Source organism: Mastigoproctus giganteus, chromosome 8 (assembly GCF_048544385.1).
Source record: "Mastigoproctus giganteus isolate SK-2022 chromosome 8, ASM4854438v1, whole genome shotgun sequence".
Classification (NCBI taxonomy): domain Eukaryota; kingdom Metazoa; phylum Arthropoda; class Arachnida; order Uropygi; family Thelyphonidae; genus Mastigoproctus; species Mastigoproctus giganteus.
The window spans coordinates 54,198,237-54,223,919 of NC_143582.1; the positions used below are offsets into that span (position 1 = coordinate 54,198,237).

Below are 25,683 nucleotides of genomic sequence, written 5' to 3' on the forward strand. Positions count from 1 at the left end.
TGGGAGGTGTTTTTCATATAACTATCTGACATGCTTTTTTGAGTGTGTGTGTGTGTGTGTGTGTGTGGAGATTTTGAGTGTGTGTGGGGGGGGGGGGGGGGATATAGAAACTGCTGGGAACTGACCACTGCAGCAAGATCTAGTAAAATCCCTGACTAAAATTTTTCAGTTAGCATTGAAACTCAACCAATACAAATAGATAGCCTAAAATTTAAGTACATGTAAACAAAAAAATAAAATATTTTCAAACTCATGGTGCTAGGAAAAAATGCTCAGCACATTTGAAATCAGCATTAAAAATGAAAGATTTTTTTCATTTCTGTTCAGGGCTATATACCAATACAGTAAGTCCCCGACATATGTAAGAGATACATTCCAAGACTTCTTATGTAAGTCAAGTTTTATGTAACTTGGGAATGACTAATAAAATATTGCTACTATATCACTAATATACCAAAATTACAAAAACCACATATCCTCAGAAGAATTAAGAAAAATAGTTATATATTTTTCAATTAATTATTTATACATTTTTTTATATATTACCTATATATATATATATATATATATATATATATATATATATACACAGAAAAATAGTCATATTTTTAATTAGTTCAATTAAAAACTTTATCTGGGGACAGCGGTAAAGTAGCCAGAGTGGCACATAAGAAAACAAAACATAAAAGGAAGAAAAAAAGACATGTTATTGTACTGTGAAAACTGATATCTATTTCATAGCCTTGGTTATTATAGTTGACTTCATTGGTGCCGATCCCTTCACCGCTTCTCATATTCTGTCTTTCTCCTTTATTATTAATCTAAATTCCGTGTGATACTTATTAATGTTTGACCATCTTCATACATCCTTACTATTTCAATTTTCTGATCCAAATCGATTGCTTTCCTTTTCTTGGTAGATTTACTAGTAACACTGTCACTTATTGTCTTAGTCAGCACCATGATAAGGCCAAAATGAAATTTTCTGTAAAGAACTTCAGAGAGTTAAGGTGGAACACACTATTATCACCTCACGCAACTCACATTTTACTAAAGCACATTTCTGGAGGTCATTACCATAAAACAATAAAGACAATTTGCAATTTTCAGTTTATTGGGCTTTTCTGCAATTCATTATAGTAAACTCAATCATTATCAAGGTAGTAAACTCGATCTTATTGTACTTGCAATAATATCGATAGCTGCCATTCTGTAAGTTTTTATATTATTATGGTGAAATGTGTCTCCTTCGCTGAAATCTTCAGTCATATAAAAAAAAAAAATTGTTCATCATTATTGATTGCTTATTTTTATTTTATTTATTTATTTTTTTTACTGTTTTAAATTTTACAATTTAAAAAAAATTTTTGAGTGAAAAAAAATTTACGCAAGTCCGAAGTTACATCACTCGGGAACTTACTGTATTTAGAATAAATCCACCTACCTCTGGTAATTCATCTACATAAAGTAGCTCCTTTCTGGTCCAACCTCCTTCAGAATCCCTATGGTGAGTTAATCGCCTATGTTTTCTTCGACGCTGCATGCGTGGAGAAGCACATCCTTCATCGACTTCACTATCTGAAGAGGACGAGGGAATAAACACAGGAGCTACAGGGGCAGTTGGGCAGACATAATGGGCGGAGTTCACGGGATATGGTGGGTATATCCTTATCCTATGCATGGGATGCAGCAAATCTGTAAAGAATGTTAGATATCTCTTGAAGGTCACAACTACAATATTATCTTTGGCTACTGCATTTCAAGCTACCGTCTGTGAACCTATAATTCTCTTTGTAAAACTGCCCTTTTAAATTGAATTTAAGCTACTAATAAATATAAAGTCAACCTCTTACATTTAGTAGCTAAACTATTCGAGACTTACCTTAATCCCTAAAAACAAAGTTGGACTGTAAAGCTCGATTCAAAAGAAGGGAAAAATAGAGCATTAAATATAGGATAGATGTGTGGAAGTTTGCCTTCAGCCAACTGGTGTTTGATGGTTGGAACAAAGCTTCTATCTGTTGTTGTGGAAGTGGATGGCTTGAATAGATTCAAGGAAGAACTAGACATTCTTGGAGGGTATGGATGGAAAAAAGCGTGCAGTGTGTGTGTGTGTGTGTGTGTTTTTTTCTAATGCTATATAAGGTTGCTTTCTTGAATCATTTGCCACAACTACTATAAACACTTTCGGCCTCAACAGAAACACATTCCTGTCTCACATTTTAGTATATAACAAATGATTTTTCTGAAAAGAAAATGACATTTCTATATAACCTTCCCTGGAGTATGTGCATATACATACATTTTGATGTGGATCCTGAGAGTACGTATGTACATATATGTTTTCAACCTTTGAATTCAGAGGAGATCCCTATGGACTGGAGATGTGCAAATGTACCCCAAATTCATAAATGGGGATCAAAACTGGTGAAATACCACCACTTTGCTTATTACAGGCTTGAAGTGGTGGAACCCATGTTTAGCCTCCAGAGCTAAGTTACGGTCAACCCTTCCCCATCTCTTCCATCATGCAGTACGAATGATGACTTTTGAGGTTATGATGAACATCATGGCAAGATCCAATCTTCCTTACATTTTGAAGGTACAACTCTAAAACGGTGTTTGCAGGCCGACCGCTAGTTAGTACATCGAACTGAACCCATTGGTAACTGTTTAGAAGGCTTCCGGATCAGCTAGTGTATAATCTTGCTACCTCTACTCTGCCAGATGGTGACTGGAGGGAGTCTGAGTAGTGTGTATGCAGGGATGGGGAGGCATCGTTGAGGCCACATTATGTCAAGGATCTGGGTATATTCTTACCATGTGTACACCATATCCAAAAATTGCATTACTTCATACAGTATATCCCCTTCCCCCCTTTTCCTTACTATTGAATACACCATGAATTGTCAAACTAATAGAGTAAGATTATCTGCGAAAAGATCTAAACCTCCGAAACACTTCCTAGTTCATTTCACAAATATATGTGGTCTCAATTCTAATATGAATGATGTCCATTTCCACTTGCAGTCTGCCAAATCCCATGTACTTTTTCTGAAAAATCTCAGTTAATAGTTGATTCAACTACTGCTCATCTCAGTTGCCCAAATTATTCACTGTATGATTCCTTTCACCTCAAAGGTGGTACTTGGGCATATGTCCATTCCGATATTCCCTGTCAGAGACTTGGTAATTTGGAATCTCCTCTTTTCAATCTTCTCTCACTTAAAATCTCTCTACCTCATTCTGTCAAATTCATCTGTTGTCTCTACTGTTCTCCCAATTCCACTAATTACTTGGAGCTCTTGGACTTTCTCTCTTTGCGACCTGACTTTCTCCAGTCCAACTTTCCTAACAGTGAGGTAATTTTCCGTGGTGATTTTAATGTTCACAACTCCAGCTGGCTTCCGTTTTCTAGTCACAACGACCCAGCTGGTCGAGATGCTGAGGCTTTTGCAATTTCTAACGACCTTGCACAGATTGTTTATTTACCTACAAGAATATCGGACAATCCTAACCATACAGCCAACATGCTTGATCTTTTTCTCAAAAACAACCTTTCTAAGTACACAGTCGAAGTGAGCGGTCCTTTAGGTACCTCAGATCACAACTTGGTGATTGTCTCTTCTCCAGTGGAGCCTTTATCTCATGGCTATTCCCAACGTCGTATTGTTTGGCATTATAAGAATGCAAAACGGGATGACCTGCGAGATTTATTTTCTTCTCTTCCTTGGTTGGATTACTGTTTCGAAACTTCTGTCAACGTTTGCTTAGATCAAGTCAGTGAAATTATTCTTGTAGGAATGGAATCCTTTATTCCAAACTCCACTTTAAAACCTAGTCCTTTATCTAAACCTTGGTTTTCCAATAAATGTGCTAATGCTGTTCAAGAGAAAACGTTGCATATCGTAATTGCCTTGTTTCCAATTCTTCAGTTTCATTTTCTGCCTACACCAAAGCTCGCAACAACTGTAAAGCGGTCATTAATCAGTCCAAACTAGATTTTGAACAGGCTAAGATTAGAAAACTTGCTTCGTGCGCTAATGGTAGCCAAGAATTCTGGTCTCTTGCCAAAGCTATTGGTCGCAACTTTCACCCATTTCTGCTCCAACCTCTGTCAAAACCAGATGGTTCTGTTGTCACTTCAGCCAAGGACAAAGCTGACCTGCTAGCATCCCATTTTCCTTCCAACTCATGTATTAATGATCTTGGTAAAACACCTCCCACCATTCCCAACATGCTCCATTCAATGCCTCCTGTGGTCTTCCGTCAAGAGGATTTTGATGAATCTTGATGCTAAGAAAGCTCCAAGTCCCGATGGTATTTTTCCACTTGTTCTCAAAACCTGTGCTCCTGAACTTACTCCTGTTCTATGCCGCCTTTTTTCACTTTCTTATTCCAAAAGTGATTTTCCTTCTGCTTGGAAATTTGCTCATATCCAGCCAGTTCCTAAAAAGGGTGACAAGTCCCTCCCATCCAATTATCGTACCATTGCAATTACTTCTACTCTTTCGAAAGTAATGGAGAAATCAATTAACCACCAACTCTGAAACAACCTTGAAACCTTCCATCTGATCAATGATCGCCAGTATGTATTCTGTCAGTTTTGATCCACTGGTGATATTCTGGCTTATGTTACCCATATATGGACAAATTCAAGAAGAGTTTGGTGAAACACAAGCAGTTGCTCTTAACATCTCAAAGGCTTTTGATCATGTTTGGCATAAAGGTCTTCTAAACAAGCTTCACCCTATGGTTTGCCAACTGTTTTTTGTAATTGGTTATCCAGTTTCTCTCTGATCGTTCACTGAGGGTGATGATAGCTCTATCTTTAACTTCTCCACTAATGCTGGTGTCACCTAAGGGACACCAGCATTAGTGGAGAAGTTCTTTCCCCCACTCTTTTCCTCTTGTATATTAATAACCTTCTTCCACTGACTGGAAATCCTATCCACAGTTTTGCCGATGATAGCACATTGCATTCCACTTTCCATTTTGAGAAACCTTGCTCTGCTCAATCAGCTTCAACTTCTCAAATATCTGCTACCAATTCCTTAAATGCCGATCTCCAGTGGGGCAAAGACAACTTAGTTGATTTCAATCTTTCTAAAACACAGTCTTGTCTTATATCTCGCAAAAAGGATTCTTCTGCTCCTATGCTTACCTTTGATGACACTCCAATTTTTAAGCAAGTTGATATATCTCTTTTGAGGATTACCCTGAATTCTAATCTCTCTTGGCACTAGCACTACAAATATTGTTTCCTCTGCATCTAAAAAACTTGGTTTTCTTTTTCACTCTCGGCGTAAATTTTCTACTAAACAGCTGTTCACCCTGTACAAATCGCAAATCAGCCCTACCATGGAATATTGTTCCCACATCTGGGGCGGTGCCGCCAAAACCTCTCTGAGGCTTCTAGATTCCATTCAGAAGAGGGCAGTTAGGCTAATTAATGACTTCTCTCTAACAGAGTCGTTCCACTCTCTGTCTCATAGACTTACTATTTCTGCTGCATGTCTTTTCTACAGATACTTCCATGGCCACTGTTCTTCTGAATTGGCTTCTATAATTCCCGCACTCTCTTTCAAAACAGTCTGAACGCGTGCTGCCACCAGCCAACATCCATTTACTGTCCAACTGCAAACTCACAGAACCAACTTTTCATCTTCCTCGTTTTTCATTCAACTGCCGTTTTCTGAAACAACCTTCCTTCACACGTATTTCCTGAAAATTACAGTCTACAAAAGTTCAAGTCTAATGTCAAGAAATATCTTCTTTCATCTTCTCAACCTCCAACCCAAGCATGGTCCTAAGTACTATAGGTTCTAATACCTCTCGTGTTTGGGGTTTTCATAAAACAAAAAAAAGGTGACATGATTAAATACAGAACTGTCAGCTTAATTTCTGTTGCAGGGAAAATAATATAGTCACTGATTAAATGAGTAATGCAGGACCATCTAGATGGGAATACAATGATACCGCAGTCACAGCATGGATTTGTTAAGGGAAGATCATGTCTTAGAAATTTGATTGGATACTATGGTGTAGTCATAAAGGAACTGGATGAAAAAAAATTTTGATATCATTATTATTTGCATTAGCATTAGCAGAGGCATTTGATGCAAGAAAGCAAGCTTATGCAGCATCAGCCAAAACAAAAAAAAAAAAAAAACCGCTTCCACTTCACCCCTCTGTTCGTTCAAAATATCTGTCCAGCTGAACCTTAAACTTATTTAGGCTATCAACTTCCACAACAAGGGATGGAAGTCTGTTCCACCAACCAACCGCCCGCTGGCTAAAGGCAAATTTCCACACATCTATCCTACATCTGTCTTTCCTCAATTTGAATTTATGCCCTCTCAGGTGATTATTCTGAGTGAGAGGAAGAATCCCATCAGCATTGAGCATGCTCAAACCATTCAAGGCTTTATACACTTCTATCAGATCACCTCGCTGGTGCCTAGTCTCCAGACACTGTAATTTGCAAAACTTAAGCCTTTCTTGTAAGAGCACCCCTTTGTTCCATTCACTAATCTTGTTGCCCTTCTCTGTACTTGTTCCATCAGCTCTACATCCTTCTTGAAATTAGGCCTCCAGACCTGTATACAGTACTCTAGGTGTGGCCTGACCATTGCCTTATACAAGGGAATAATCACCTCCTTATCCCTGCAAGAAAAATTCCTATATATCATTGACAATACACCATGAGCTACTCTTGCAGCCCATCTGCACTGCTCAGAGAACTTCATATCTGCCTGCACAACTACCCCCAGGTCCCTTTCATTCTCTACCACTGTCAATGTAGTACCACAGTGTTGATATGTTGCTCTGGGGTTGCTGTTTCCCATGTGTAGTACTTTACATTTGTCAATGTTAAACTTCATTTCCCACCTCTCAACCCATCTGCTCAACCTTTCCAGATCCTGTTGCAGCAGCATAGTGTCAGTAGTGTCCTTGACAACCCTGCGTACCTTTGTATCGTCTGAAAACTTCGACATTAAGCTTGATATACCATCATCAATATCATTTATAAATACAGAAAACAATAATGGACCCAACACTGAGCCCTGAGGGTCTCCACTAATAACATTAGTCCACGACGAGCAGTGTCCATTGATTACCACTCTCTGTCTTCCCCCCTCAGCCACCCCCTTTATCCACAGCAGCAATTTGCCTCCAATGTCACACTGCTCCAATTTGTGCAGCAATCTTCCATGTGCAACAGTATCAAAAGCCTTTCTAAGATCCAAGTATATAATATCAAAGTTATTCCCTGCATCCAGTTCTTTTTGTGACTGCATCATAGTATCCAATCAAATTGGTCAGGCAAGACTTCCCCTTAACAAAACCATGCTGTGTCCGAGCTATAACTGAAGTCTTGTCTAAATGATCCTGTAGTGCTTCTTTAACTGGTGCCTCCATTAATTTTCCTGGAACAGAAGTTAAACTCACAGGTCCATAATTACTTGTGTCAGCCTTTGATCTTCCTTTGTGAATTGGGGTCACATTTGCACATCTCCAGTCTGTGGGTACCTCCCCTGAGTCCAAGGAAGCTCTCATAATTATGGCTATGGGTTTGCTTACTTCCTCTGCTGCCTCCTTTAATATAACTGGATAGATCCCATCCACCCCGTGTGCCTGTCTTGTGTTTATCTTCAACAATTTCTCCTCCACTTTACTCTCAGTTATTACAAGATTCTCTAGCTTACTGCTAGAGTTGAATACACCTCTGGCTTTCCCCTCGCTAAATAACTCCTCATGTGTGAATGTCGATACAAAATATTCATTTAGTTTGTTAGCTACCTGAGCAGGATCATCAACAGTTGACCCATCGATATCAAGTGGACCAATTTGATTCATCCCCTTCCTTCTAGAGTTTCCATAAGTAAAGAACTCTTTGCTGTTTTTCTTTGCATCCCTTGCCAAAGATTTCTCGTAATCTGCCTTTGCCTGCCTAACCTCCTTTGTAACTTGGTTACAGATCAACTTGTATCTATCATAGGCTTCTGTGTCATGTGTTAATTTGTATGTTTCCCCATGCATGTTTCTTCTCTGCCATATGCCTCATCAGTTCATTTGACATCCATTTAGGCCTAAACCTTGAACAATATTTCTTAGTTGGTATGTAAAGCCTAGTAGCTTCCAAGATAAGTTCTTTGAATGCTTCCCATTTTGTATTTGCTGTTGGTAACATCATCAGTTGGTCCCACTGTATAGAATTTAAATACTGTCTCAGTCCATCGTAGTTGCCTTTACGAAAGTAATAGCCCTTCCCTTTACCCCTAATGGTAGTTACCTCTTTGAGTAAATCCCACTTCAGCACACTGTGATCACTGCCACCTAGTGGTTCATTCATCAGCAGATTCCTAATGCATGAAGAATCACTGCTGATAATCAAATCAAGAGTATTCCTCCCTCTAGTTGCCTCCCGAACATGCTGATGCAGAAAACAATCATCCAATAAATCCACAAAAGCCCTGCTAGTGTGTGAGTGACCAGCCCCCAAATTCCAATCAATATCTGGGAAATTAAAATCTCCCATTATAAGACTCTCTGATTTACTGGCCCGCTCTATTTCCCTGTACAGTTTCTTATTGTACTCATCAGAGTCATTAGGCCTATAGCATACTCCTACTCTCAATTTTGATTTACCTATGCCTATGTCACACCAAACTGACTCGACACTGCCGTGTCCATCGATGTCGACTGGCTTCACTTCCTTGGATTTTATGTATTTCTTAACTAATAGCATAACCCCTCCTCCCTTCCTATCCAGTCTATCCTTTCTGTAGACATTGTACTCCCCAAATTCCAGTTCTGCATTCCTTATATCTGTGTGACACCATGTCTCTGATATCCCAACAATATCTGCCTTTGATGTTTTGAGCTATACCTCAAATTCATCAAATTTATTTACTAAACTCCTAGCATTGGTGTGCACGCAAGTATACATGCAACTATTTCTATTCTTAGCTACCCTAACACAACCCATGTATTTACTTGTACTGCAATGACTCCCAGCAGTCTCTGAAATATCCTGCATCTTGTTTTTCAGGCTTCTGCTCATTCCAATAGAAGCAGTGCAAGAATCTTTCACCTCCGCCAGTGGCTACTGTTAATCTATTCGTCTGTCTCCCCCCAAGCTAACAGTTTTCCGACCCACCTAACACTGCCTCGATAGCATCAGCAAATATTCTTGCACCCTTTCTATTTAAGTGTATCCCATCCCTGTAGAAGTAATCTCTCCTGTTAACAAGTACAGTCCAGGCTGAAAAAATTTCTACCCCTTGAGCCTTGCACAATCTTTCCAGGGCCGAATTGATTGACAAGGCTCTCATCATATACTCCCTCCTATCGTGCCTGGGCAGAATTGCAGACACTTTCAAATTCAACCCTATTTCACGGCTTTTTTTCAACAGTGACCTGTACTTGTTAAGCAATTCTTCCGGTCTCCTACTCTTGATATCATTAGTGCCAACGTGTACAACTATATTACCTTCTGTGCCCTTAAAAGATGATATCTGCTCTACAACGTCATCAACCTTTGCCCCTGGCAGATATACCCTGGTCCTGTTCCACCTATCCTTTTTACAAAGCATGTTCCCCGTTTCCCTGACAATAGAGTCACCAACAACTACTAGTTCCTTTGGGACCAGCGCATTCTGCCTTGGGGTTTGCCGCTGTTGTCATTGTAGTGTCTGCCATGGAGTGTCTTCTTTGCCCATCTTTCTAGCTTCGTTTCTTGTGCCATCTGGGCAGGAGTGGGCTCCTCGCTTAGGTTGAGTGGGGTATACCACTTATCAATCTTTCTTATGGCCAGGTGGGGTGGTGTTGTGTTGTTCTCAAAGTAATCCTTTACGTTAACTATTGCTGTTTTCTGTTGCTCTATCAGGTCTATCAGTCCCCTTCCTCCCTCTTTCTGAGCTATTGTTAGTCTCTCCATTACTGACTGCGGGTGGTATTGGTGGCTCTTAGTCATCACTGTCCTTGTCTTTCACATGATTTCCTCTAGCTCGGTGTTAGCCCAATCTATGATCCGAAAGGAGTATGTTAGTAGTGGAGCTGCATAGGTCCGGTACTAACTTTGATAAAAATAATTTTGATATATTATTATTATTAGCCATATTGTGCAAGGAAGTCTGAGGATTTTGCTGCACCAGCCAAAAAAATTTCTGAATTACTCTCACACACACACACACACACACACACACACACACACACACACACACACACACACACACACACACACACACACACACACACACACACACACACACAGAGAGAGAGAGAGAGAGAGAGAGAGAGAGAGAGAGAGAGAGAGAGAGAGAGAGAGAGAGAGAGAGAGAGAGAGAGAGAGAGAGAGAGAGAGAGAGAGAGAGAGAAGTAGAAGGGAATCACCAAAAAAGAAAGAAGAATGATGATATCAGCTAAGGACCCTGATTTCAGGAAAACTTTTGATACTGTTGACATAAAAACTTCTGTATAAATTGGAGAAGTGTAGCATTAAGGGCAAGTAACTGCTATGGATAAAATGATGGTTGAGTGGGCAAATGCAGAGAGTGGTTATTAAGAGACAATCATCTACAGGAATTAATGATATCCAGGAACTTTGCTAGTAGGGACAGATTATTTCATTGTACAAGGCAATGGTTAAGCTGCATCTTGAGTACTGCATTTGTATGAAATTTCATACAAATCTCAAGGCCTTGGAGGAAGTTATTTTTCACATTGATTTGGTAGTTGTTGGCGCATCGGCTTCTGTGGCCATATTGCACCTCCCAAGGTTTTTGCAGTACTTTGATCCAAGCCCGAGGCGGGAATCGAACCCGCGACCTTTGGGTTGCCGGGCAGGTACTTTACCCACTCGGCTAGCCCGGTCGGCGGAGGAAGTTAGGAAGGCTTTAGTCTGCTGGAATAGGTGCAGAGAAGAGTAGCAAGATTGATGAAAGAAACAAAAGGGTGGTCTTACCAAGAAAGACTTTAGTTTGGCAAACTGCAGTGTCTGGAGACTTGGCACCTGGAGGTGATCTGATTGAAGTGTTAGTATTAGCAATGGCCACAAGGTGCAAGGAAGCATATGGCTTATACTGTACCAGCAAAAAAAAAAAATAAAATAAAATAAAAATATATATATATAATAAAATAATAAGAAAAATTTTAAAAATTAATAAAAGAAAAGGAAATAGACAATCTATGCATTTCTCTCCTCCTGTAGGTAACTATCCAGCTGACCTCTGAATTTCCCCAAACTGTCAGCCTCTACCACCCATGTAGGTAACTTATTCCAGTAATTTATAACTCGCTGGCTAAAATAAAATTCCTGCAATCCAGTCTAAACATCTCCCCTGGAAACTTCAATTTATGGCCTCTAGTTCTAGAATCATTTATAACCATGAAAATTTCGTATTCATTTTACTTATGCTTCTCAGAGCCTTAAACACCTCAATCAAGTCTGCTCTAAGGAACCTAGTTTCTAAGCTCAGCAACCCACATATTTGAAGACTTCTCATATGGATGCCCTTCTGCCGATCTCACCAGGCAAGTTACTCATCTTTGGACCCTTTCAAGAAGCACAATGTCTTTCTTTAGTTGCAGTCTCCATACTTGAACACAGTATTCCAAGTGTGGTCTAACAACAGCCTTATATAATGGGATGACGTCCTTATCTCTACTAGATAAGGAAGCTCAATAAATCAATAAACGTTCAATAAATCATTGATAGGACACCATGATCTTTCCTTGCAACCTGTCTACAATGCTCAGAGAACTTCATGTCTGACCATATTATAACACCCAAGTCCCTTTACTCCACTACTGACTTTAATTCAACTCCACCAAGTGTATAAGTTATTTTGAAGTTACTGTTCCCCAGGTGTAAGACCTTGTACTTTGCTGGATTAAAGTTCACTGCCACTTTTCTGACCATTGTTGAAGTCTATCTAGGTCACTTTGAAGAACTCTGTTGGCAGTGTTCATTAACTACTCTACCAATCTTTACATCATCTGTAAATTTAGACATCACGTCCTCTATCCTTTCATTGATGTCAGTTTTGAAAATCAAAAACAACAGTGGTCCCAAAGCTGATCCTTGGGGAACTCCACTTCTTACAATCTGAGGAATAACCATTTATCACAACCCTCTGCCTACTGCCCTGAAGTCATCCTGCTATCCAGCTAAGGATTTTCTCTGTGATTCTAATCTGTTCCAGATTATAAAGTAACCATTCATGTAGGACTGAGCCAAATGCTTTGCTGAAATCCAAATAAACAATGTCGAAATTATTCCCTAAGTCCAGCTCTTGAGTGACCCTGTCAAAGTAGCTAACCAGATTAGTTGAACATGATTTTCCCTTTACAAAACCATGTTGCTTCAGAATTCCATTTCTATCTAAATGATCCTGAAATCCATCCTTGATCATTACCTCCATGATTTTCCCTACTACTGAAGTTAGACTGGCTGGTCAATAATTTCCCACTTCTCTTAAAACCACCCTTATGTACTGGAGATACATTGGCACTTTTCCAATCCAAAGGAATCACTCCAGAGTCCAGTGATGCTCTCATAATTAGCCTCAGTGGTTCAGTGCACTCACTTGCCACCTTCCTTAAGATTATAGGGTATATATGCCATCAACCCCAAGAGCCTTACTCGCCTGTGGGCTCGAAAGTTTTTTCATTAAATGCTCATGTGAAATTTCAATATCATTAATTACATATTTTTAACTTCACTCTCATAATTTCTTTGACAGAAAGGGTTTTTTTCCTGAAAATATCGATTCAAAGTAATTGAGCTCATCGGCAACATCAGCTGGGGTATCTAATACTATCCCATGGCCATTACATAAGGGTCCAATCTGGTTTGTCCTCTTATTTGCATTTATATATGTGAAAAATTCCTTATCCCCACTCTTTGCTCTTTTTGCCAGCAATTTCTCATAATCTGCTTTTGCTAAACTAACCTTTTCTGTGGCACTATTACAGATTACTTTGTAACTGTTATAGGCTTCAGTACTTTTTATTGCTCTAACTTTTCCATGCCATCTTTTTTTGCTCGAGTAATCTGGTAACTCCATTATTCATCCAACTTGGAATCCTCCTTGTAGAGTATTTTTTTAATAGTATATATGCATTCAAGGCTTCTGTGATTAATGTTTTAAAGTTATACCATGATTCAATTGTATTTGCTCTCTGTGTGATATCTACCCAATTAATAGAGGCTATGTAGCATATTAAAGCATCACAATTTCCTTTTTCTGAAATTATAACCCATTCCTTTGCATCTAACTACTGCTACCCCTCTCTCTTCATCATCCACTGTAGAACTCCGTGATCACTTCCTGATACTGGTTCCCGTACTCTAAGCCCTATTATGTCATATAGTTCATGACTGATGAGGTCTAGAATATTCTTCTCCCTAGTACTTTCCCTGACATGTTGATACAAATAACAATCATCTAGTTGATTTAAAATTTTGGACCCATGTCGAGTTCCCTTACCATTTGCTCCAATCAATTAAAGGTAAATTAAAATCACCCATAATAAGACATTCACACTTACCTGCCCATTCCATTTGCATGTAGAGGCTCTCAACATAATCTTCACAATCACCTGGCCTATAGATTACTCCTACTCTCATTATACCTTCGCTTCCAACTATTTCACAACAAACAGATTCTATACTAACATGTGAAACGTCTGAATCCGGGAAAGCTTGTCCCACTCAGGCTGCTTTTGATAAGAAGCATGACCCCACCACCCATTCTATCTGCCCTATCCCACCTAAATGCATTATACATACTATCTGAAACTCATCATCCCCTATCTCCGGGTGGCACCGTGTTTTCGTAAGCCCTATTATGTCAGAGTTTCTTGTGTTTAAAGCTTTGAATGGATTCAGCAAGCTCAATGCTGATGGCATTCTTCCTCTTGCTTAGACTACACACATGAGGAGGCATAAATCAAATTGAGGAAGGATGATTGCTAGGCAGATGTGGGGAAGTTTGCCTTCTGCCAGTAGTTAGTTGATTCTTGTAACAAACTTCCATCTGTTATTGTGGAAGTCAGCAATCAAATGGTGGAAGTACCCAATCAAATTAGTCAAATAAGATCACCTCTTAACAAATTCACACTGTGGCTGCAGTATGGATTTGTTAAGGGGGGGCTGTGACTGCAGTATAACAGCATTCCCGATGAGATGGGCATGCATTTCTCCTTTACCCAGTTAGTCTATTATTTTCCATGGAACAGAAGTTAAGATAACATGTTTGTAATTATTCATGTCACCCTTTGATCTCCTTTGTGAACTGGGGATATATTCACATATTTAAAGTCCACAAGGTCCTTCCCTGAGTTCAAAGATGCTCGCATAATTATTTCTAAGCATTTTCTTCCCTTCGTTGCTGCCTCCCTTAATATAATTGGAAAGACTGCATCCACTCCAGGTGCCTTTTTTATGTTTGGCTTCAACAATTTCTCTTATACTTTCCTCTCAATTATCACAAGATCAGTTACCTTAGTATAAGAATTTGACAAACTTCTGTCCCATTATCAAAAGAGTTTCTTAGGTGTAAACGCAGTCGCAAAATATCTATTCAGTTTGTCTGCAACCTGAGCAGGATCATCAACAGTTAAACCTTTGATATCAAGTGGGGCAATGTGCTTTCTTCCAGTGTTTACAAAAGGAGGTCCTTGCTGTTTTTCTTTGCATCCTTTGAATAAGACTTCACATAATCTGCCTGAGTTTGCCTAAGTTCCTTTGTGACTCAATTGCAAACTAGTTCATATCTACTGCAGGCTTCCATATGATCTGGTAATTTATATTCATCCCATGCATTTTTCTTTTTTTCCATAAGTCTCAGTTCACCTGACATCCATTGAGATCTAACCTCAAATGGTATTTCTTAGTTGGTAGAAAAAACCTAGTAGTTTCTATGATTACACTGAAAGGACAGAATTCATGGGATACCTGGTTCCTGGGCAAAGCGATGCTGTCACCCCTCTCAGTGGACAAATCCACCACTTGGCAGGTATATAGGTACACTGCATCACTGCATTCACGTAGACAGTAATTCGATGTCAGTATGGATAAATGTCGCAAGTTAAGACTTTGAAAGAGGGATGATAGTGGGAGCCCAACACATGGGGTCACTCTATTGTGGAGGTGATACAGAAATTGTACTATCCCAGTTCGATAATATCAGGAGTGTATCGGGAATATGCCATTTCCGGAATAACAACTCTTCGTGGACAGCGCTGTGGCTGGAGAAAGATGGTGGATGAACATGGCTGACAACGTCTGTCTCTCATTGTTTCAGCCAATTACAACAAGGGAGGTACCAAAAACATCTCCACCAAGACCATCAGGCAATCATTAGCCGCTATAGGTTATGGGAGCTGACAACCCACCGGGGTCCCATTGCTAACATCACAACACAGACCTCTACACCTCAACTGAGCAAAAGAACATCAGCACTGGACCTTGGATGATTGGAGATGGGTCTCCTGGTCCGATGAGCCCCGTTTACAAATATTTCGAGCAGATGGGAGGGATACTACACTCAGGGTAGCAGAGAATGAAAAAGACCTGGGGGGGGGTAATTGTACAGTTAGATATGAAGTTCTCTTAGCAGTGCACACAAGGTGCCAGGACAGCTTGTGGGATTTTGTCAATGATATATAAGGATTTTACTAGCAGGGATAAGGAGGTGATTGACCCTTTGTATAAGGCAATGGTCAGGCCACACTTTGAGTACTGCATACAGGTCTGGAGGCCTCATTTTAGGGAGGATGTAGAGCTACTGGAAAGAGTATAGAGAAGGGCAAAGAGATTGGGGAGGGGAAGATAGGGCTCTTAGCAGGAAAGGCTTCGGTTCTGCAAATTGCAGAGTCTTGAGAATAGGCACCTGCAAGGTGATTTGATTGATCATTGAAGTGTTTAAGTCTTTGAACGGTTTCAGCAGGCTCAATGGTGATGGGATTCTCTTGCTCAGATTATGCACTTGAGGGGGCATAAATTCATACTGAAGAAAGATGATTGCAGAACAGATGTGCAGAAATTTGTCTTTAGCCAGCAAGTAGTTGATTGCTGGAACAAACTTTCATCTGTCATTGTGAAAGTTGATAGTTAAATAGAATCAAGGTAAAATTAGATAAACTTTTGAGGGAATGGATAGGTGAAATGGGAAGTGTATGGGTTTTTTTTTTTGACTGATGCTGTATAAGCTTGTTTTCTTGCATCAATATGCCACTACTAATGCTAATACACACATTTGCATGAAGTGATAGACAAGTGTACCCTCCCACCAGTACATCATCTGTACTATTAAACTGCAATGAACACTGCAAGATCACTAAATACTAGAAATGTAGGAGTAAGCAATATTGCATGTAAAATCCAAAAAAAAAAAAAAAAACTGCTTCTTAAGGCAACTTATAGATGAAGTCTGTTATTTCCACCTCGAGTTTAAAGATAATAGCATTATTTAAGGCAGATGAAAATTTTGCTAGCTGCCAAGCAGTGGCATAAGAATGCCTTGGCATTGGGGCAGGTGCAAGGGTGATTTGATTTGATTTGATTTTTTATGGCGCACTGGCAGCTAAGGCCATAATGCGTCAAGTCAAATTTTAAAATGCTATTAAACATTTTGGTAGCCAAGGCTACCACATCAAACAATTATTGTGTTAAAAAGGTATAAAAGTAAAAGCATAAAACTTAGATCTTTGTATAAAAATTAATAAATTGTAAAAAGTTAAAAACGTCAGACATATTGTGTCTGTCACCTACAATCTGACTGAGTGTAAATGGCTCAGTCAAATTATTAAAAGGGGTAAAATACAAGCGTCGTGCTTCTATAAAAACAGGACATTATATTAAAATATGACGGATGCTTAAAATAACATTACATATCTCGCACATAGGTGGGTCATCCGCCCTCAGCAAGTAGGAATGGGTTAGATGACTATGACCTATGCGGAGCCGAGCAAGAACAACTTCCTCTCTTCGGACCCTGCGTAGACTGGACTGCCATTGCATAATTACAGGCTTGATGTGATGTAATTTATTTGTGGCCTGTCCATGCCAAGAATCTTGCCATTGGGAAAGCAGTTTAGAACGTATTATTTGCCTGTAGTCTGTCTAGGGGACTGACAGGCAATGATTATCCAGGGAAATGGCTGATTTGGCAGCGGCATCAGCCGATTCATTTCCCCGGATCCCAATGTGGCTTGGGATCCAGCAAAAGCGAATATCGAATTCTAATTTCTTGAGAGAAAAAAGAATCTGCCGGATTCTGGACAGGATCGGATGAGGGTTAAAACCCACCGATACCAGAGCCTGTAACACGCTCGATGAATCGCAATAAATCATATACCTCTGGTAGTCGCGATTTTTAATGTGATCTAGGGCTGTTTGTATTGCATGCAACTCTGCAGTATAGATGCTAGTTTCTTGTGGGATCTTATAGGATAATGTTTTGTGAGGGAACACAACAGCAGATCCCACATGACATTCTAACTTTGAGCCATCTGTATAGATTGGCAGAAAGTCAGAAAACAGCTGTCTATGTGATGCAAAGAGTTGCTGGTAGACAGATGGCGGTGTAGTAGTCTTCTCCCAGATCTTAAGGGAGAAGTCGCAAGTTGGAAAATGAACATGCCAGGGTGGAAAGAATTGCCTTGGTGACTGGGCAACGTTGTCTACCGTCAAGTTCAGCTCATTCAGCAGCCCTTGAATGCGAATACCAAAAGGTTTGTTGGCAGTCCGACGGGTGTTGTAGAGGTTTTCCCAGCGCGGCTCAAAAACGGATGGCCACGTGGGATGATCGGGCAGGGATTTTAATTTGAAGGCGTACTGTAAGGACAACTGCTTACGTCGAAGAGACAGAGATGGTTCATTTGCTTCAACGTAAAGGCTTTGTGTCAGTCTTGGATCTAACCACCGAAGTGCACTATCTCTAGCAGAACCATAGACTTGAGACCCATAGAAGAGTTTGGAACGGACAAGTGCCCGGTAGAGACGAAGAAGGGTAGCCCGATCTGCGCCCCATGAGGTTGACGAAAGGGCACGAAGGATGTTAAGCCCTTTGACACATCTTGTCCTCAGCTGACGAATGTGTTGTAAAAATGTCAGCTTTTTGTTGAAAATAAGTCCAAGGAATTTGAATTCTGCTACAACTGGGATGTTATTTTGCCCAAGCCTTAATTCTGGGTCAGGATGAAGATTACGTTTGCGACAGAAGTGTACACAAACAGTCTTCTGATGAAAATCTGAACCCATTAGCCAAAGACCAAGCTGTAAGATGATCAATGGTTTTCTGCAGTTGCCTTTCAATGACCCTCATATTGCATGAATTACAAAATATAGCAAAGTCGTCTACATAGAGGGCATTGTTTACAGTGGGTGGAAGTTGTTCTGCGATAGAGTTTATTTTGATTGCGAAAAGCGTAACAGTTAGAACGGATCCTTGTGGGACTCCCTCTTCCTGAGAGAAAACTCGAGAGAGGGTGGATCCTAAATGGATTTGAAATTGGCGATTCGAAAGAAAGTTTTTAATAAAAACAGGAAGGTTACCTCTAAGACCAAAGTTATAGAGGTCTTTTAAAATTCCAAATCGCCAGGCTGTGTCGTACGCTTTTTCAATATCAAAGAAAACTGCTACCAAATGCTCGGATTTAATAAAAGCATCACGAATGGACGTTTCCAATCGAATTAAATGATCCAGAGTGGATCTATTTCTTCGGAAGCCGCACTGTGTCCTGGAAAGCAGACCATTTGTTTCTAAATACCATACGAGGCGTGAATTAACCATTCTTTCCAGGACTTTGCACAAACAGCTTGTCAGAGCAATAGGACGACAGTTACTAAGATGTTATTGCAGAGATTTTTGCAAATGTTTCCCCTAGACTATTTGCAACTGCAGTTCGATCTGCAATTGGACATCCGTTGTGCTCGAGAATCACTGAAGGGCATGGTGGATATTTTCCCTTCATTTTCCGGATCTTATCCCAGACTACTTTTGAGCTAGCAGCCTGAGTTATAGAAGATGTAAAACGAATCCAAGATTTCCTTTGGCTCTGACGTCGTACGTAACGTGCTTTTGCACGTGCACGTTTGAATGATATTAAATTTTCAGTGGTGGGATATCGGCGGAATATCCCCCAGGCTTTGTTTTGTGCTTTTTTTGCTACCATGCATTCTGAATTCCACCAAGGTTTCGGGAATAGTGGGAACCAGCCGGATGATTTTGGGATTGCAATTGCAGCTGCTTGGACAATCGTTTCTGTGACACGAATGACTGCTTCATTGATTGGCTCCTGACTGACTGTATGGATATCAAGGTTTGCCAGATGTTCAGAGGCATTCCAGTCATCCTGATCAATCTTCCACCGCGGTAAACTAAATGGCAGACACTGTCTTCCACTAGTTAGGGTGGTTATCACGGGGAAGTGATCGCTTCCATATGGATTTTCTTCTACCTCCCAAGTAAGTGAAGGAAGGAGAGAAGGGGAGCAGATAGAAAGATCAATGGCAGAGAATGTACGGGTAGGCATGTGGAAGAAGGTGTTTGTTCCACACATTTAGGAGGGAGAGATCATTGTCAGTGAGCATATGCTCTATGACTCGTCCCCTTCCATTGATGTCAGCACTACCCCACAGAGTGTTATGTCCATTCAAATCCCCAAGAATTAAACAAGGGGAAGGCAATTGCATGATAAGATCATCAAGGTCTTTCTGGGGGATGTCAATCCCAGGTGGCAAATAAACAGAGCAGACAGTTAATAAGAACCCCACTGTAAGGCGAATTGCTACAGCTTCAATGCTAGTTGTAAGTTGCAAAGGCTGAAATGGGATCTGGTTGCCGACGAGGATTGCGACTCCTCCGTGGGCAGGACCATCCACAATTCTATCCTTACGAATGATGGTAATGTTATGCATGGTGGGGTCATCATTTGCCTTTAAATAAGTCTCCTGTATGCAAAAGCAAACTGGTTTGTGCTTTTGCAGGAGTGCCTTGATGTCGTCAGTATTTTGCCGGAATCCACAACAATTCCAGTGTAGGAATTTAGCCATTATTTGGACTTGGTGGATCCATCAGGCGGCTTCCGAGGTGCTGAGGGCTTAATTTTGTCAGTCTTGGATTTATCTTTCCTGGGGAAGTATGGACGCTGTCCTGTGTCCATTTCTTCCCCAGTGAAGAGTTCCAAAACTGACTCATCATGTACCTCCTTCTGCTCAACATCCATGTTTTCCTGGGTACTAGGTGTTACGTCCCCTTTCTTATTCTTTTCTTTTGCTTTTGTTACTTGTGGAGCATTAGGAGGTACCGATATAGGAGTGGCAGCTGATTGGTCCTTCTGTGCAGGTTTCTGGGAGCTTAAAAGATAACGTGCAATGGGAGTAAATGATTCTTTTGGAGGGACGGACATGTCCGTCTGAGTCCCAATCGAACACCTCCCTGCTACCTTCTGGGCGTAGGTAGGTTTTTTGATGTTAAGAGGTTTCACTGCTTTTCTTGCCTCCTGGTATGATATGTTTAGCTCTGCCTTCAGCCATTGAATTTCTTTTTCTTCTTTCCACCTCTGGCATGCCCTTGAATAAGCCGGATGTTCTCCCTCACAGTTAATGCAGGTGGGTTTAGTGGCTGAACATGCTGTTGTTTCGTGGTCCTTTGCACCACACCGGACGCATGCAAGGACTCCACGGCAGGCCATTTGAGAATGTCCATACTTCTGACATTTAAAACACCGTAAAGGGTTCGAGATGTATGGACGTACTGGACAGTTGATGTATCCAGCTTTAATCTCATCAGGAGGTTTGGGAGAGTTAAAAGTCAGGATAACACTCCTGGTTTTAACAATTTTTCCATCCCTTCGCGCAGTGATTCTCTTGACGGCAGTAACTCCCTGTGGTTTTAATTCGGAGCAGATTTCCTCCTCGGTGACGTCGAGAAGATCCCACTCCGAAATGACACCTCTCGATGAATTTAGTGTTCTGTGTGGTGTCACTGTTATGGGTATACCTCCGATTGATGTTACTCGGAGTAGATGTTCAGACTGCCTGTCATTTTTTGTTTCTATCAAGAGGTTTGACCCCAGGGGCTCACATCTGGTGAGTATGGGCTTGGCAAACCCAGGGTCCTGAGCTGGATATCATCATTCTTCCCCTCCTTGGTGATTCCTCTCTCTCTCTCTCTCTCTCTCTCTCTCTCTCTCTTTCTCTCAGGGTAACTCAGGAATTTTTTTTGGCTGGTACAGCATAAGCCTCAGTCTTCCTTGTGCCATATGGCTGCTAATAATAATAATAATAATAAATAATAATAGGTCCCCAGAACGGAGCCTCTTAACTGACTTGGGTGTACCTGCTAACCCATCCAACCCTTTTTGTATAAAAAAGGGCGACATTTTACCAATCGGTGTTTCGTTGGTGGAATGCATTATTAAGAACCTTGGGACAGGCCCTGATGGTAGTTCGGTTCGCTGCCGCTTTGTAGCAATAATGCTATCTGCCTCTCCGTCATTATTTTCAGATAGGGACCGGGTTGGGGCCCCTGAAGGAATATGTTTATCAGGATTCATGAAGTTTTTTAAATTGTTCAGTGCCCGGGCTCCCCACCCACCACGGAGCCCAAAGGGACGCCCACTACCCGGCATGCAATAAATGCGCTCGGGAGTAGAACGCCAGGGCTACCCAGACACTATACCCGCACCGTCGCCAGCCTGAATCCTGTCCCTCAGACCATGAGGGTAGGGGCGTGGCATTGACATGGTTGACCCTCGCAGGTGAGCCTACTAGCCGATTGATCCTAGCCGGGTCCCCCAGGACCACCCGTCTTGTCGAAGCAGGGGCCAAAGTGGTGTATTGAAGCTGGGCCCCTCAACTACCAGGATCCCCCTTTCCGAATTTCCACGGGTCGCAGAGCACGGCAAACACGCCGGATTCCATTGATGTAAGCCTGGAACCTGGGCTGTGGGCGTTGGATCCCAGTGATGCTAGTCTGGAAGTCCAGCAGCGTCACTGGGAGGTCCCCTCACCACGTACAGGTGCCCACGTCGAGGGGGGTGCAAGGGTGCCGACAGGAGAAAGGCACCACTGACAGACTGCATGCAGTGTCAAGCTATTTACACACCCGGCTAGCTGACGAAATGGCACCCCTCGATGATGTTGAATCAAGATGACAGCACAGGGAGGGTGAAAATTAATTTTCACACGGTGATTCAAACTTGCATGCATCCTTACATCACATCTGAGTACATACTGCATAGCATTATAGATCCATTTGCTGTTCAGAATGTAACTTTCAAAGGACGAATCAGGCGATTGCTTCATCAGCGCATGCTCGAATGTATAGTAGTTCGCAATTCACGCTTTGTGTACAAACTGAATAAGTTATAAGTTATAGTACTTTTGTGATTACTATATAAACAGGTAATCGTGAATATTGTGATTTATAATTTAAATAAAACAATAACGGGCAAATTAATTTTAAACATGCAACCAAAGAAAAAAAAGGTGGGCATCAGTACTGCGTAGAAAGACAGCATAAAGAGTAAATAAAAAAAAAAAAAAAAAAAAAAAAACATTCCGCTAGTTTACAAAACTGGCTTACAATAAGCCACTCCAAACCTGAAAGTGACAATGAAAATGAACATGATTCGAATGAAGATGAAACAAATGATGATGCCACTGAAATGGAAGTCCAAGAAAAAGCTCAAACAGTTGAAGTTATTTTAAAAGATTTAGAAAGTGTGGACAATAACCAACAACAGTTGGCAGAAATAACATTAACATGGAATATATAAGTCTGAATTTTAATGATCCGACCACATGGAACTTTAATGCCCACAAAAACAGATCTCTTATGGTGCAACACAGTCACGAACATATAGTCTTAAATACGTATCCTGTCACTAATGGCCAATGCTTCAATAATTCGTGGAAATACAAAAATGAAGGCATTGAGAAAAAAAAGACAGGAAATGGTTATTTTATTGCAAAAACAAAAATGCAATATTTTGTTTTCCGTGCCTCTTATTTGCATCTGGCACAAATAATGTTCCATTTTGCAGCTCAGATAGATTTAAGGATTGGAAACATCTAAATCCAAACGTTCTTTTTCATGAGAATTCATTACAACACAAACAATTTCACAAAATGGAAATTATTAGAAAAGAGTCTTCAAAAAGGTGGACTAATTGACAACACTGCACAATATAATATCGATGTGGATACACCATAGATAACTCTTAAGAAAAAACTATGATAGTAGTGTGGGAGGCATCATTTCCTCTGTATCTCACAATGTGCTCGATGATAGGCCAATAGCTTTGAAACGGTGTCGTTTCACTTCCACGAAACAACAGATGACCGCTTGTTGGGATAAAGGGAAACCACTCTCTTCTAAATCTCTAACAGTGTGCTTACAATAGAATGTTGACCAGAGCCTATTTTCCGAATGTTTAATACATCTTGGTCTGCCCACTGGCTATGGATACACAGAAAGGAGTTGACTAGTTCGACTTCTCGGTATGTGGGACAGGTAGCCGGATAGTAATCTCTGCAGATGGTAATCTCTTTATCTTTTAATTTGGGTGTAACAACAGCATTATTGCTTGCTTGAAGGCCATGGGTTAGAACGATGTATACCCAGTTAAGTCTCGTAATGCAGTCGTTATACAAAAAATTTTCTTCGTTCTACGAATGAAGAAAATTTGTTTCCATAAAATGGAAAAAATAAAAATAAAAAATTTAAAAATTCAGTAAAGAATAAAATTCTATTTAGCAAATTCTAAAAAAATTCGGTAAAAAGAAAACATTTGTCTCTAAATAGAAAAATTCGCTATAAAGACGATTGTTAAACAGAGGTCTGACTGTACTTATTATTTATTATGATTTCACCAATTATCGAAAAAAGGCGCATAGCTACGAATTTGCCAAGGGTGCCGAAAACCTAGCTACACCTCTGCTGCCAAGTAAAAGGACCAGCTACTTTTCAATTTATTGAATATGTCATAAAATTTTTGCCATGTAAATGATTAGTTTTATTACAACTTTGCTTATTATTTTCTTATGCAAAGATAGTTTTGAAATCCATTTTTTTCTATTAAAGATCGAAAAGGAAAAAATTCATGTAATAAAGAAGAATAACTGCAACAAAACATTATTTACATCTGGAATAGTTAAGCTTTTTAGAACTATTCCAAAACTTTAAAATAATGGAGCTAGCTTGTCTATATATCTTTAGACAAAGTGAATTATCACCAGTCCTTAATCTATAAGACAAACTGTTTCACTAATTTTGCTGACTTGTGTAAAGATGTTTAATTTAACTGAAAACTTAATTTTAACATTTAATTCATCGTTAGCCAACTTGTTTTGTAAATCTAGTGCAAACACGCGGACAGAATTTATAAAAAAAAAAAAAAAAAAAAAACAAAAAAAAAGAGAGAGAGGAAGTTCGCTACATCTGAGAATTTAAAGCAGGAAACCTGTAATGCCTGTTTAAAGTTATTGCTTTAAGTGTTTGTCAGCTGAGACTGATGACAGTTGGAAACATTAAGTATTGCAATATATTCAACTAAGAATCTAATATACAGACATAGACTTGTTTACCAGTACAATATGCTTACCTAACATTTTTCTGTGTGGACCTTGGTTTGGTTTTTCTAAAACTGCTTCTTTCGAACTGCTGGAATGAATTTGTGAGTGAACCTATCTTGAAAAATTTCCTTATCCATACAAGCATTTTTTTGGGCCTTATATATCACCAGCAAATGCATAATTCCCTTCAAGGCTTGTGAACGACAGTATTTACCAATTATTTTAAAGGTTTAATTCTGTGTTGGACCAATGCATTTGCGCACAAGAGATGTCACTCATTCTTTATTTTGAAGTAAACAGCAGTAAACAACTTCAGAAATATTGTGTCTCCTTGTCGAACTCCTTTCTCAATTTTAAATTTGCTACTGTCTTTGTCTAGTCTAATAAAGGCGGTAGTGTTCTCATATATTTTCTTCAAAATCATAATATATGGGTTATAAATGCCTTGTCTTTCTAGTGCCCGAAACATTGCCTTATGCTGTATGGAGTCAAATGCCTTTTCATAATCCACAAATGCCAGGCATAACGGTTTTTTATATTCATTTGCTTTCTCCATTAGCTGTGATATTACGTGAAGGTGATTCATAGTTGAGAATCCTGTCCTAAAGCCAGCTTGCTCTTTCGGTTGATTCTCATCAAGTATTCTTTCTAATCTGTTAGTAATGACCCTTGTGAACAACTTGTAGATGTGGGATAACAAGCTAATTGGTCTATAATTTCCAATTTCTGATTTATCCCCTTTCTTATGCAGCAAAACTATGATTGCATTATTCCACTCCTTAGGCATCACATCTTTTCTAATGCATTTTGAGAAGAGTCTTGCCAGTTTGTGTCATGTCTCATCCTCCCAATTTTAACAACTCTACAGTAACTTCGTCTTTCCCAGGGCCTTTCTGATTCTTCATTTTCTTCAATGCATGTTCTACATCATCAGGAAGAATATCGAGTATGTCATACGTGTTACAAATTTGTGATCCATCTTCCCCACATCATTCCCTCGCTCTTGTATAATTCTCTATAGTAGTCTTTTGCTATTTGAGTCATGCCTTCTCTACTATTTATAAGTACACCATCGCTATTCTTCAGTT

General features: G+C 40.0%; 1 protein-coding gene across 1 annotated transcript in view; it reads right to left on the reverse strand.

Moving 5' to 3' along the window:
* The window catches only part of LOC150081534 (tubby-related protein 4-like), a 223,528-nt gene that overhangs the window by 70,127 nt on the left and 127,718 nt on the right, over positions 1–25,683 (reverse strand). The window contains exon 9 of the mRNA XM_090380059.1: positions 1,445–1,695. Coding sequence (XP_090236185.1) covers positions 1,445–1,695 — 251 coding nt within the window. The remainder of the gene's footprint in view (positions 1–1,444; positions 1,696–25,683) is intronic.